At 48.1% G+C, this 12,150-nt stretch overlaps 1 protein-coding gene across 2 annotated transcripts; it reads right to left on the reverse strand.

Annotated features, from left to right (window-relative positions):
* Positions 1–10,605: 10,605 nt before the first annotated feature.
* TSTD1 (thiosulfate sulfurtransferase like domain containing 1) lies at positions 10,606–12,022 on the reverse strand. 2 transcript variants are annotated; one of them, XM_060008896.1, is made up of 4 exons: positions 11,913–11,991; positions 11,582–11,704; positions 10,906–11,068; positions 10,606–10,802 (listed from the first exon to the last, which is right to left on the reverse strand). In XM_060008896.1, the coding sequence occupies exons 1-4, from the start codon at positions 11,986–11,988 to the stop codon at positions 10,751–10,753; spliced, it is 414 nt and encodes a 137-aa protein (XP_059864879.1). In that variant the 5' UTR covers positions 11,989–11,991; the 3' UTR covers positions 10,606–10,750. The 2 variants fall into 2 exon arrangements, with proteins under 2 accessions (XP_059864879.1, XP_059864889.1); XM_060008906.1 differs by lacking the exon at positions 11,582–11,704 and having other exon boundaries at positions 11,913–12,022.
* Between the last annotated feature and the right edge of the window lie 128 nt (positions 12,023–12,150).

Consider the following 12,150-nt stretch of genomic DNA (forward strand, 5'->3'; position numbering starts at 1 on the left):
CCAGGGACGCCTCTCTCCCTCTCCATTCACTCAGGGACAGACTGGGGGTCATGGGAACCTCACAATCGAAACCAGATTCTAAGACGCCCCTGGGGTGTCTCCTAGCCAATTTTACAGCCCTCGGCTTCTCCCAAGATCTCCGTTGCCGACGGCTTATTTTCTGTTCCACTGTGGCCTGGCCACAATATCCCCTAGACAATCAATCCTGAAAGGACTTTCGATTTTAACATCCTCCGTGATCTAGATAATTACTGCCGCAGGACGGGCAAATGGTCCGAGGTCCCCTATGTTCAGGTTTTTTGGTATTTGCGCTCCCGCCCCTCCCTTTGCGTCAATTGTTCCACTTCCCAGATCCTTCTTGCCAAACAGACATCTCCTACATTCAAGCCCTTAATTTCCTTTGACGATGACCCCTCTCTACTAGCCGACCCACCCGAATCTCTCGCCTCTCCCCCCTCCAGAGCTCCTCTCCAACCTCCACCCTACCCTGAGGCGGTCCCTCCTCCTCCCGAACCCGCTCCGGCCCCTCCAACCGTTCCCGTTCCCCCACCTCCCTCGACGGTTTCTCCTCCCACGCCCCTTGCTTCGCCAATTAGTGCACACACACACTCTCACGACTCCCAAGATTCAAATCTCCTCTGCCCTCTGAGGGAGGTAGCAGGAGCGGAAGGACTGGTCAGAGTCCATGTCCTTTTCTCTCTCCAGGACCTCTCTCAAACTGAAAAACGATTAGGCTCCTTTTCTGCCGGCTCTTCCCTCTACATCAAAGAATTCGCTATCTTTCTCAAGCTTACGATCTAACCTGGCACGATATCTTTGTGATCCTATCTTCTACTCTGACCCCTGACGAAAGGGAAAGAATTCAAACTGCTGCCCGAAACCATGCAGATCAGGTTCACCTTACCAACAACTCCATGCCTGTCGGAGCGACTGCCGTACCCGGCACCGATCCAAGCTGGACTTACCAGGATGGCCAAGATGGCCGCCGTAAACGCGACCTCATGATCCAATGCCTCCTGGCTGGCATGCAGGCTGCCGCTCATAAGGTAGTCAATTTTGAAAAACTAAAAGAGATAACCCAAGAACCTAACGAAAATCCAGCTATCTTTCTCAATCGCCTTACAGAGGCCTTAACTCTCTACACCTGGCTGGACCCCGACACCCCGGCAGGGGCAGCGGTCCTAGCCACCCATTTTATCACCCAATCAGCCCCGGACATCCGAAAGAAATTAAAACGGGCAGAAGACGGCCCTCAAACCCCTATTTGAGATCTGGTAAAGATGGCCTTTAAAGTCTATAATGGCCGTGAGGATTTGGCAGAACCCAGCCGACAGGCTCGGATGCACCAGAAGGTGGCCCTCCAAACCCAAGCTCTTGTAGCCGCCCTAAGGCCGGCCATCGCCCATGGATCACAGCATCCACAGGGTCCACAAAAGGCAACCCCGCCGGAGGCCTGCTTCAAATGCGGAAAAGAAGGCCACTGGGCTCGCCAATGTCCCAGTCCCTGACCTCCTTCTAAGCCCTGTCCCAGCTGCGGGCTAACGGGCCACTGGAAGAGTGACTGCCCTACGACTGGCCCTCCCTCAGCGTCTCCACGCGGGGGGGCAGGCCGACCCAACGGCATTACCACTCGAACTGCTGGGATTGGCTGATGACTGACGGCGCCCGGACTCGAAGACCCCCATCGGATTCGAAGACCCCCATCACCCTCGCCGAGCCCAGGGTAACGCTACAGGTAGCGGCTAAGTCCATCTCATTTCTGGTGGACACGGGGGCTACCTATTCGGTCCTGCCTACGTATTCCGGGCCAGTTTCTCCTTCCCAGATCTCGGTCATGGGTATTGATGGCAAACCATCCTTCCCACTCCAGACCGGTCCACTCCCGCTGTCTGCTTCACTTACTATCAGACCCGAGACTACTGTCAATGGTGGAATGAGACCTATGGGGGGGTTCCCCTATCACTCATGTAACATCCATGTGGCAAAACTAGATACCAGGAGCTCGCTCCGACAATCCCACCTGCTCACCACAAATGGCAAGGGTCAATTATTCATCAACATCAAAGATCCCTGGGACACAAGATGGGTAAAAGGGGTACAAGGAAAAATCTACCGATGGGCAACTGATGCCTACCCCGTGGGCTCTATCAGGGTCTTTCGCTCATATATCAGTTTGATTCCCAAAGTTATCCAACAGTTGAGCGAACAAGCCACTGCCATCCAGGAAACAGAACAAGCCCTAAGACACCAACTACCTCACCCCGAACACAAAGAGGATCCTTTTTCTTGGTTGACCCTCGTCCCATCAAGCAGTACAGATACTCAACCACAAAGGAATAGGTAACATCTCCGACTGCTTTCTATGTGCCTCGCCTGGCCGACCACCCTTGGCTGCTGTCCCGCTCGACCAGCCCTTCAATTCTACTTCCCACACCTCCCAAAACCCACCTTTTCCCCCGTTAAAAGTCCCTATATTCCTTGATTCAAAAAATCTCACCATCTGTTACGGCAGCCGCCCAAATCTAGCTGATACTGGGTTTCTTTGCAACTCATCCCTCATGGTAAGCACATCAATTAAAGCACCACCCGGCACGTTTTTGTGGTGCAATGGTTCCCTCACAAAAGAGATCAATTCTTCCTCCCCCTTCCCATGTATCCCCGTTACTCTCGTCCCACAACTCACACTGGATAGCCAAGCCGAATTTTCCTCGCTAATCACGCCGCCCTTTACCCGACGAAAAAGAGCTATCTTTCTTCCTCTGGTCGCAGGCATCTCTCACCTCCTCTCTGGTCGCTGCAGGCCTCGGGGGGAGGGAGCTCTAACACATAGTGTTTCAACATCCCGCGACTTAGAACATAAACTCCAGCTAGCCATTGAAGCCTCTGCTGGCCCCATCTCCTCTCTCCAGCGCCAAATCACCTCCATAGCCCAAGTCGCTCTCCAGAATCGACGAGCCCTGGATCTCCTGACGGCCGACAAAAGAGGTACCTGCCTCTTCCTACAGGAGGAATGCTGGTATTACATCAATGAAACAGGACTCGTCGAAGACAACATAAAAGCCCTCCATCGCTTAAGAGAAGAACTCCAACGCAAACACCAACAGTTCGCCTCCCCAATTCCCGACTGGTGGCGGTCCACCCTCTATACCTGGCTAACACCAACCTTAGGCCCCTCAGTTCGCATCTGTATCTTGCTCACGTTTGCTCCCTGTTTTCTTAGGTTCCTTCGCAGGCGCATGGAGGAAGTCTCTCGGGTGGCCACAAACCAAATGCTCCTCGGCCCTTACACCTTGCTTCCTACAGAACCCCCCACTGGTCTCCCCTAAGCCTCGGACCACTGGTCGCCCGACTCCCCTTTCGACGCCCCCATTCAGCATGAAGTAGCCAGAGATCAGAACGCAACCCCATTACACCAAAGATGTCGGGATGTAAGGCCAACTGGCCCGAGGCAGGGGAACACAATCAGATTCACAGGTTGCATCAGACCGAAATTCTCCGGACCACCCAGTTCCAGAAACTGCCCTGGAGACATTCTGGACCACCCAGTTCCAGGAACTGACCTGGGGACTTTGAACCCAGCCCAGCCTTCCCGCCTTTCGAGGGGCGGGACTAACGGTCCCCCAGGATACCCGAAAAGACCACCTAATAAGGAATACCCTGCGCCCTCCCAGATTTCACCACACCCCTTTCCCTTCTTCCCCTATAAAATCTTGCCCAACCCTCGCCCGGGTGCGATTTCTCTGGCCCCCTTTCTCTCGGACCAGTGAACCTCGCCCGGGAGCGCTCCCTAATAAAGCTCACTTGAAGCTTTCCTCTGTTTCACGGTGCCGTTTGTTAAGATCCGACCTTACAATTATTTTTATTGATATTGACAAATTGCCCTCCATAGAGGTTGTACCAATTTATATTTACATAATCTATTAGCGTATCTATTTTCCCACAGTCTTGCTAAAAGTGTTTTATCAAACATCTAAATTTTTGCTAAAATGATAAATGCAAATTGAAACTTCAGTTTAGTTTTAATTTGTATCTCTTATGAGTAAGCTGAGCATCCCTGTAGGTTTAAGAGTCATGTGTATTCTGTTAACTGTCCCTTCATTTGTTTTGCTCACTTTCTTATTGGGATAGTTGTCTTTTTCTTATCCATTTGTAAGGGCTCTTTATATTCAAGGAATTAGCCCTTTGTGTATGCTATGAGTTGAATTTTTCCCCTAGTTTGCTGTTTGTCTTTGTTTTCTTTGTTTTTGGCCCCGCAGCATGTGGGATCTTAGTTCCCCGACCAGGGATTGAACCTGTGCCCCCTGCATGGAACCTTAACCATTGGACCACCAGGGAAGTCCCCTGCTGTTTGTCTTTTGACTTGACTTGTGAGATGTTTGTCTTTACCACACAGAGGCTTGCTTGTTTTGTATTTTCTCCGTCTTTTCTTTCATGGCTTCTGAATTTTGACTTAAAGTTAGAGATATCTCCCCCACTTTTAGATAACAAAATAATTCTTCTTGATACTTTCCATTTTTACTTTAAATCTTTGAAATTTATCTTGGTATACAGTGTGGGGTTTGGAACTCATCTATCTAATTGCTAACTAATATATTTTAATAGCTGGTAGGGCTTGCTCCCCCTTACCGATGTTCTTTTTCTAGATTTTTCTGGCTATTCTTCATTTCAACTAAACTGATATATTTATGGAACTGAGTCTTCCTATCCAAGAACGTTTTAAGTCTTTTCTTTTGTGCAAGTCTTCTTTTAAGGTCTTTTCGTCATGTTTTAACATTTTCTTCATATTGGTTTTGAATTTTCTTGATAAGTTTAGTCCCAGTTATGCAAAGGAATGATGATAATGATGAACCATGCATGGAATCAACTAGATTAGGAGCAAAATAAAATCATGAGGAAAATAATAGTGAAATTTGGGTAAGGTCAATTAATTGGAGGACTTGATCAGTTGAGGAATATGATTAGGGTGGGGAAAACTAGTGGAATAAATGAGCTGGAAGGGCTTCCCACTGGGAAATACTATCAAGTCTAGGTTCTGAAGACTCTCAACTCTGTTGACGCATATTCTCCTTAGAGTCTCTGGCTATGAGCTTAACTGATATTTTCTTTTCATTAAAAAAATCTGCTTTTCTTGTGTCTAATTGTGCTTCGTGTTTTCTTCTTTGGTTAATATGAATTCCAGGAGACATGGTCTGTGATTACCATGTAAACACTAACCTAAATGAAGCTGGTGTAGTTGTAATAACAGCAAACAAAATAGACTTTAAGGTAGGAAGCATCACCAGAAATAAAGAAGGACATAGTGAGAAAAGGATCCATTCCGGAGGAAGCGTAGCAATTCTCAATCTGTAACATATAATAACATAGTCTCCAAATATATAAGTAAAAATGCCAGAAAAGCAGAAAAGACAAATTCAAATCATGATGAAAGATTTAAACATACCTCTGTAAGTAGCTAATAGAATAAGCAGACAAAAAAAGTCAGTAGAGCTATAGATTTGAACAAAATAATTAATAAACTGGCCCAAACTGACATATATAGAACACTACACCCTAAAACTACAGAATATACCCTCTTTTCAAGTGTTCATGGAACATATACAAAAATTGACCATACACTTGGCTATAAAGCAAGTCTCAACGTGGTTTAAATGATTCAAATCACAGTGTATGTTTTCTGACCACAGCAGTGTTTAAATGAGTGTGTAAAAAATCATCAAGCTGAACACTTATATTGTCTGACTGTTCTATTAAATATATTTTCTTTAAAAAAAAAAAAAAAAACAGTTTTGGGGACTTCCCTGGTGGTCCAGTGGTTAAGAATCCGCCTTCCAATGCAGGCGACACGGGTTGGATCCCTGGTAGGGGAACTAAGTTCCCACATGCCACAGGGCAACTAAGCCTGCATGCCGCAACTACTGAACCCGCGCTCTCTGGGGCCCGTGCACCACAACTAGAGAGAAGCCCGTGCACTGCAACAAAGAGCCAGCATGCCACCATGAAAGAGCCCACATGCTGCAACTAAGACCTGACGCGGCCTAATAAATAAACAAAACAACCCCCTTGTAAGTTAACATAAATAATATTTTTAAAAAACCACTTTTCCACTACCAGTCATAAGTTCCCTTCCATCAAGTTTCAATGATATCTATTATTTATCTTCTTGTGTTTACTCATATGTACATCTCTAAATCCACATGTTTTAAATGACAGGCACTTTACATATGTTATCCCAGTAAACTTTCACAACCATCCAAAGAGATAGTCTTTTAACCCCCATTTTATAGATAAGGAAAGTGAGAAGTGGAATAGTTAAAAAGTAACTTGCAGTGACCACTAAGTAGTGCTGAGTCAGAACTGGAACTCAGAACTCTGATTCATAGCCTTTGCTCTTTACATAATAACATGCCATGATACCATTCGTGAGTATTATTCCCAACTTTCTCCCCTTGCATTTTCCCCCCTGGGAATTATTAAACACCCCAATAAAAATTCAACATCTATTGAGTACCTCCTTTATGCCAGGTTCTGGTTTCATTGTTGGCCATACAAAAATAAGATAAACAGTCCCTCCCCTTAAAGAGTTCAGTCCAAAGGGGAAGAACGACATAATTTATAATACAGTGTGTTAAGTGCTACATAGAGGTGTGTGCCTTATCCACCATTCTCCTGTTTCTTCTGTCCTTCATGGATCAGTTATACCATCTCATCTGGTTATTTTTCTCCCTTTCCTTCAGTTTACAAGCCCTCTAGATGAAGACCGCAAGCATCCTGCCAAATACATTCTTCTAATTTTTGTGAAATTGAGTGTGGCACAAAAGAGGCTGGCAGCTTCCCAAACAGGGTAAATGTTGAGTAAAGGCAGGGTCAGAAAGGAGTAGGGTCTACTTTGGGGCCACTAAAGAAACTAGCCTGATGGGAGCTGGCACTGAAAGATATGTTTGAAAAGGCAGGGTGTTGCCAGACCCAGACTAGAGACTGCTCGAAATGCCAGGCCAGGACGTGTGCTTGAGCCACTAGGCAACAAGGACCTATTGTAAATTATCAACTCTGACTGATAAGATTAAAATGTTATTTTAAGATTGCGCAGGCAGCGATGTTTCAGAAAGACTGACATTAGAAGATTCTGAAAGTGGGGAGGCCAGTTATGCTCAACAAACACCTACTGAGAACTCAGATCCCAGGCACTGGAGGTGAGGAAATGAAAGCCAGTTTCTTCCTTTGAGGAGTTCACAATCAACTGAGAGAGATAAACAACAAAAAACATAATGTACTAGATATGATGACACAGTCAACACAAACCTACGGTAGATAAAATATGGTGAAAGAGAGGAGTCTGATGTAGCATGGAAAGAGAGAAGGCAGGGGAAAGACATAGAGCTGGTAAGCTCTAGCTCTGCAGCCTCACCTGCTGAAATAGTTAGCTATGAGGAAAGGGAAAGAGAATGTTAAAGGGCAAGGTAATGGCTTGGCACAGCCTATCAAGCTTATGAACCATATAGTCAATGAGGGAGAAAGAGGAATGTTCTCTTAACAATGATCAAGCCAGAGGGCGTGGTCATGTAGTGGGCCAGCCCAGTTTACTCCCAGGATCCTCTCTAACCCTCATCAGCTAAACTGAAGAAAGCAAGTAGTGTAGGTTAGCAGGCCAGGAAGGAAGCTAGAAAACTAGTTTTCTAGTTAGAAGATAGAAAATGGTTGCCTAGAAAGAGATTAGGGATGGAATTGACTGGAAAAGCGCCCTAGAGAAATTTGGGGGATTTTGGTGTTCTGTATCTTGCTTGTTACCTGTAAGCATACGATTGTCAAAACTCAATGAACAGAACACTTAAGAACAGTGCATTTTAGGGAATTCCCTGGCGGTACAGTGGTTGGGACTCTATGCTTCCACTACAAGGGGCATGGGTTCAATCCCTGGTCGGGGAACTAATATCCCACATGCCGTGTGACCAAAAAAAACCCAAAAAACCAGTACATTTTATTGTAGGTAAATTATGCCTCAATAAAAAAAGAAATCAAATTACAAAACTTGAGGAGGGAAAAAAGAAAAGTTAAGACTCAAAGAGGGAATGGACTTGAGGATATGGGGAAGGGGAAGGAGAAGCTGTGACAAAGCGAGAGAGAGGCATGGACATATATACACTACCAAACGTAAGGTAGATAGCTAGTGGGAAGCAGCCGCATAGCACAGGGATATCAGCTCGGTGCTTTGTGACCACCTGGAGGGGTGGGATAGGGAGGGTGGGAGGGAGGGAGATGCAAGAGGGAAGAGATATGGGAACATATGTATATGTATAACTGATTCACTTTGTTAAAAAGCAGAAACTAACACACCATTGTAAAGCAATTATACTCCAATAAAGATGTAAAAAAAAAAAAAAAAAGACTCAAAGAAGGAAATTAGATCCCAAGAAAAATTTCCCAACTAGTCTGAGAACCAAAGGAATTTGGGTATTTGGGGAAAGAGTAACTGATACCTATTATTTGCCAGACCCTAGACTACACTCTTTCACATATTTCAACTTCATCTCCGATCCAACAATGTCCATCTAAGCTCGGTATTTTAACAGTATTGTGACTATTTCAGGGAGAGAGTGAAATAGGTCTGTGAAAGGAGGTGGAGAGCTCAGACGAATGGAAGATTTTGTACAGTGTGCAGTGTAGACTGTGAGATAAAAGATGTATGAGGGCTGGGTTCAGTCCCCCGAAAGGCAGAAGGGGAAAAGGTGAGAGAAAGGCAAGGAATACAGGAAATGTCTGAAGGAATTTCTCCAGAAACTTGAAAAATCAGAAAATTGGGTCCATCTCTGATTCAACCTTTTCTTCCACAAAAAAAGTAATAAAACTTTTGTAAATCAAATTTAAGAAGTCAAAACTCTGCCATTAAAATATTTAGAAGGGGGGGCTTCCCTGGTGGCGCAGTGGTTGAGAGTCCGCCTGCCGATGCAGGGAACATGGGTTCGTGCCCGGGCCCGGGAAGATCCCACATGCGGCGGAGCGGCTGGGCCTGTGAGCCATGGCCGCTGAGCCTGCGCGTCCGGAGCCTGTGCTCCGCAACGGGAGACGCCACAACAGTGAGAGGCCCGCGTACCGCAAAATATATATATATATATTTAAAAGGTCTGGAACCATATGCATTAAACCAGCGGTCCCCAACCCCCGGGCCACGGACCAATACCGGTCCGTGGCCTGTTAGGAACCAGGCCACACAGCAGGAGGTGAGCGGCAGGCGAGCAAGTGAGTGAAGATCATCTGTATTTACAGCCGCTCCCCGTCACTCGCATCACCGCCTGAGCGCCGCCCCCTGTCAGCATTATGGTGAGTTGCAGAATTATTTCATTATATATTACAATGTAACAATGATAGAAACAAAGTGCACAATAAATGTAATGTGCGTAAATTATCCCAAAATCATCTCAGCCCCGCCCCTGGTCCGTGGAAAAACTGTCTTCCACGAAACCAGTCCCTAGTGCCAAAAAGGTTGGGAACTGCTGCTTTAAACCATGAACTATGCTAGAGGGAAGTTACATACCTACTGTATAGTGTTGCATTTTATCTCAGTAAACATGTGCTTTTTCTTTTCTTTTTTTACCAGTTAAATTTTGTTAAATCCACTGTGGGATCAGAGAACAGTGTTGCTAAAAACTGGGACCTCTTTCTGCTGGCACAGGAGGAACTCCTCATACCTGTAATCTGTGTTTGACACAAGTGTAGGATTTAAGAGTGGCATCCATTCCTTCACGCGACTGCCTGGGAGAGCCCTTTCATTTTCTCAATCCAGTGACAAAGTCTGAGAGAAGTGAGGTTGGGGCTGGGGACCTGAAGATCTAGAGCAAGCGTGGGCAAACTTTTTCTATAAAGGACTAGATAGTAAAAATGTTAGGCTTCGAAGAACATACAGTCTCTGTTACAACTATTCTGCCATTTTAGCCAGAAGTAGCCATAGACAATATGTAAGCCAATGGTCATGGCAGCAAGACGAAGTGGGGCCATAGTTTGCTGATCTCTGGTCTAGAGCAGTGGTTCTGGCTCCTGACTTCACATCAGAATCATTTGAGGGGCTTGTAAAACCACTAATGCCCAGGTCCCACTGCCGAGACTCCAAATCTGAGATGGGGCCCAAGACTTTTTTTTTAACTACCGGGCGGGGACTTCCCTGGTGGTGCAGTGGTTAAGAATCCACCTGCCAATGCAGGGGACACCGGTTCGAGCCCTGGTCCAGGAAGATCCCACATGCCGCGGAGCTACTAAGCCCATGTGCCACAACTACTGGGCTCACGCGCCTAAATCCCGTGCTCCGCAACAAGAGAAGCCACTGCAGTAAGAAGCCCACGCACCACAACGAAGAGTAGCCCCCACTCGTGGCAACTAGAGAAAAGCCGGCGCGCAGCAGCCAAGACCCAACGCGGCCAATGAATAAATAAACAAACTGCCAGGTGGTTCTGAACTATAGTCTCTCAGCAAACTGCTGGGTGTTTTCATTTTTGTTTTGGTTTTGGTGTGTGAGGGTGCAGGAGCAGATGAATGCTGGAAGAAGAACCTAGGGCTGAAATGAAGTCTAGATGAAGATTAGAACTGTTTTCAGTCCACCTGACAAATTGCTTCCAATACTTTAATGAACTGCTCTTTATTTGTTGCTTTTGGTGCACAGCACTGTAAGAAGTTGCCCAACCCAGCAAGTCAGCCCCTTCATCACTCTTAGTGAAGGAGGCCATGGGTGGGTGGAGGGAGCATTCAATAAGCCACCTTCTACCTAACCTTCCTTCTGGAACCATTCACTATAGGCCCCTTCGTAGTTCCGAGCTCTGTGGAGAGAAAGAGGGGTGAGGGAAGGACAAGCCCAGGAGGCAGTGCCCAGGAGGCAGTCCCCAGTCACGCCCCAGCTAGCAATTCACACCATCCCCATACCCTTTGTATCCAAGGCCCCGGGCCAACTGTGTGGCCTGAAAGCCCCGCCTGCCCTTCTGACAGAAGAAAATGAGGTTCTCATCTTCCAGCTTTGGTTTCTCGGTGGAGTACAAAGCCTTGAAAGCAGCTGGCTCCATCTTCAGGGCAGTTTCCAACTCTGACACTGGCAGGAGGAGTCGAGAGGACAGAATGGAAAGCCGGCAGTTTGGCAACCTCAGGCTCTGAGGCTGGGCCTGGAAGGACTGGTCCTGCGGTCGAACAAATCTCCAGGGGGCCCCAAAACAACACACGGTGACCACCCCCCCCAACCTCAAGGACAAGATACAGCCTACCTGCACAGGAAGTCAGCCACACAACCTTTGAAGGGAAGCCACTTCCCTAGTTTGGGAGGAGCGGGCAAACTCAGGCATTCAGCCTTGGGGAGATCGAGCGTGTACAGAAGCTGGCCTGCCACTTCCATGTCGCCTGTTATCCCCTCAAACTTGAAGGGCCAGTTCCGCGGCCAGGATCCGCCTCCAATCAACCCTTCTTAAGGGAAGTTTGGGGAGCTACCGGAATACTGGAGCCCCGTAACCAGTGCCTTCCCCACACCATCCTAAGTGAGGTCCCATGGGCTGCGACTCTCCTGGACGGCCTCTCTACTCCACCACCAGGGCTTCCCCTCTCAATCCCATACCCGGGATGTTGAGCGCCCCAGGGATGGTGCCAGCTGCCGCCTCCTCCCGAGATCTCACGTCGATGAGCCGGGCCCGGCCCGAGGCCAGGAGCGAACGGAGTTCAGGGAGCAAGACCGTGGGCTCTGAGGCAGGGGGCACGAGAGCCTTGAGGGGAGCAGGACTGCAAGGCCCGGCTGCCGCGGCACCCCCTCACCTGGCCGCGCCCCTACCCGGCGGCGGATGAGCGAGGACGCCCTCCGCCACGCCCCTTTGCGCCTCCCTCCGCGTGCACCTCCACCGGGGGTCTCCACGCGCAGCCTATACGAGACTCCAGGTCTCCCCTGCAGGTACCTCCAGCCATTGTGCGCGCCGCAAACGCCAGTTTCAGGAATGCGGCCCCGGCCAGCCCCCTGGGCGCCCGCAGCATCTCCCCCGCCCTCCCAGAGCCGGAGCCGGAGCCAAGCCGAGACAGGAACCGGAAGCGAAGGCACCGCCTCTCGCACAGCCCCCAGCAGCACCGGTTCCCGGTGGCCCTAACACACGCCCGCTAGAGAAATCCTCGCGATTGCCGGGCGTGGGCGGGCAACGA

This window comes from Delphinus delphis, chromosome 1 (assembly GCF_949987515.2).
Source record: "Delphinus delphis chromosome 1, mDelDel1.2, whole genome shotgun sequence".
NCBI lineage: Eukaryota > Metazoa > Chordata > Mammalia > Artiodactyla > Delphinidae > Delphinus > Delphinus delphis.

What these genes read in the sequence shown, in the direction of transcription:
- TSTD1 (XM_060008896.1), bottom strand. Translation starts at nt 11,988, where the DNA reads ATGCTGCGGGCGCCCAGGGGGCTGGCCGGGGCCGCATTCCTGAAACTG. An exon ending in TGGGGCGCTCAACATCCCGG is followed by an intron (nt 11,069 to 11,581) that starts GTATGGGATTGA and finishes TCCTCCTGCCAG; the next exon opens with TGTCAGAGTTGGAAACTGCC. An exon ending in CGGGGCCTTGGATACAAAGG is followed by an intron (nt 10,803 to 10,905) that starts GTATGGGGATGG and finishes TTCTCTCCACAG; the next exon opens with AGCTCGGAACTACGAAGGGG.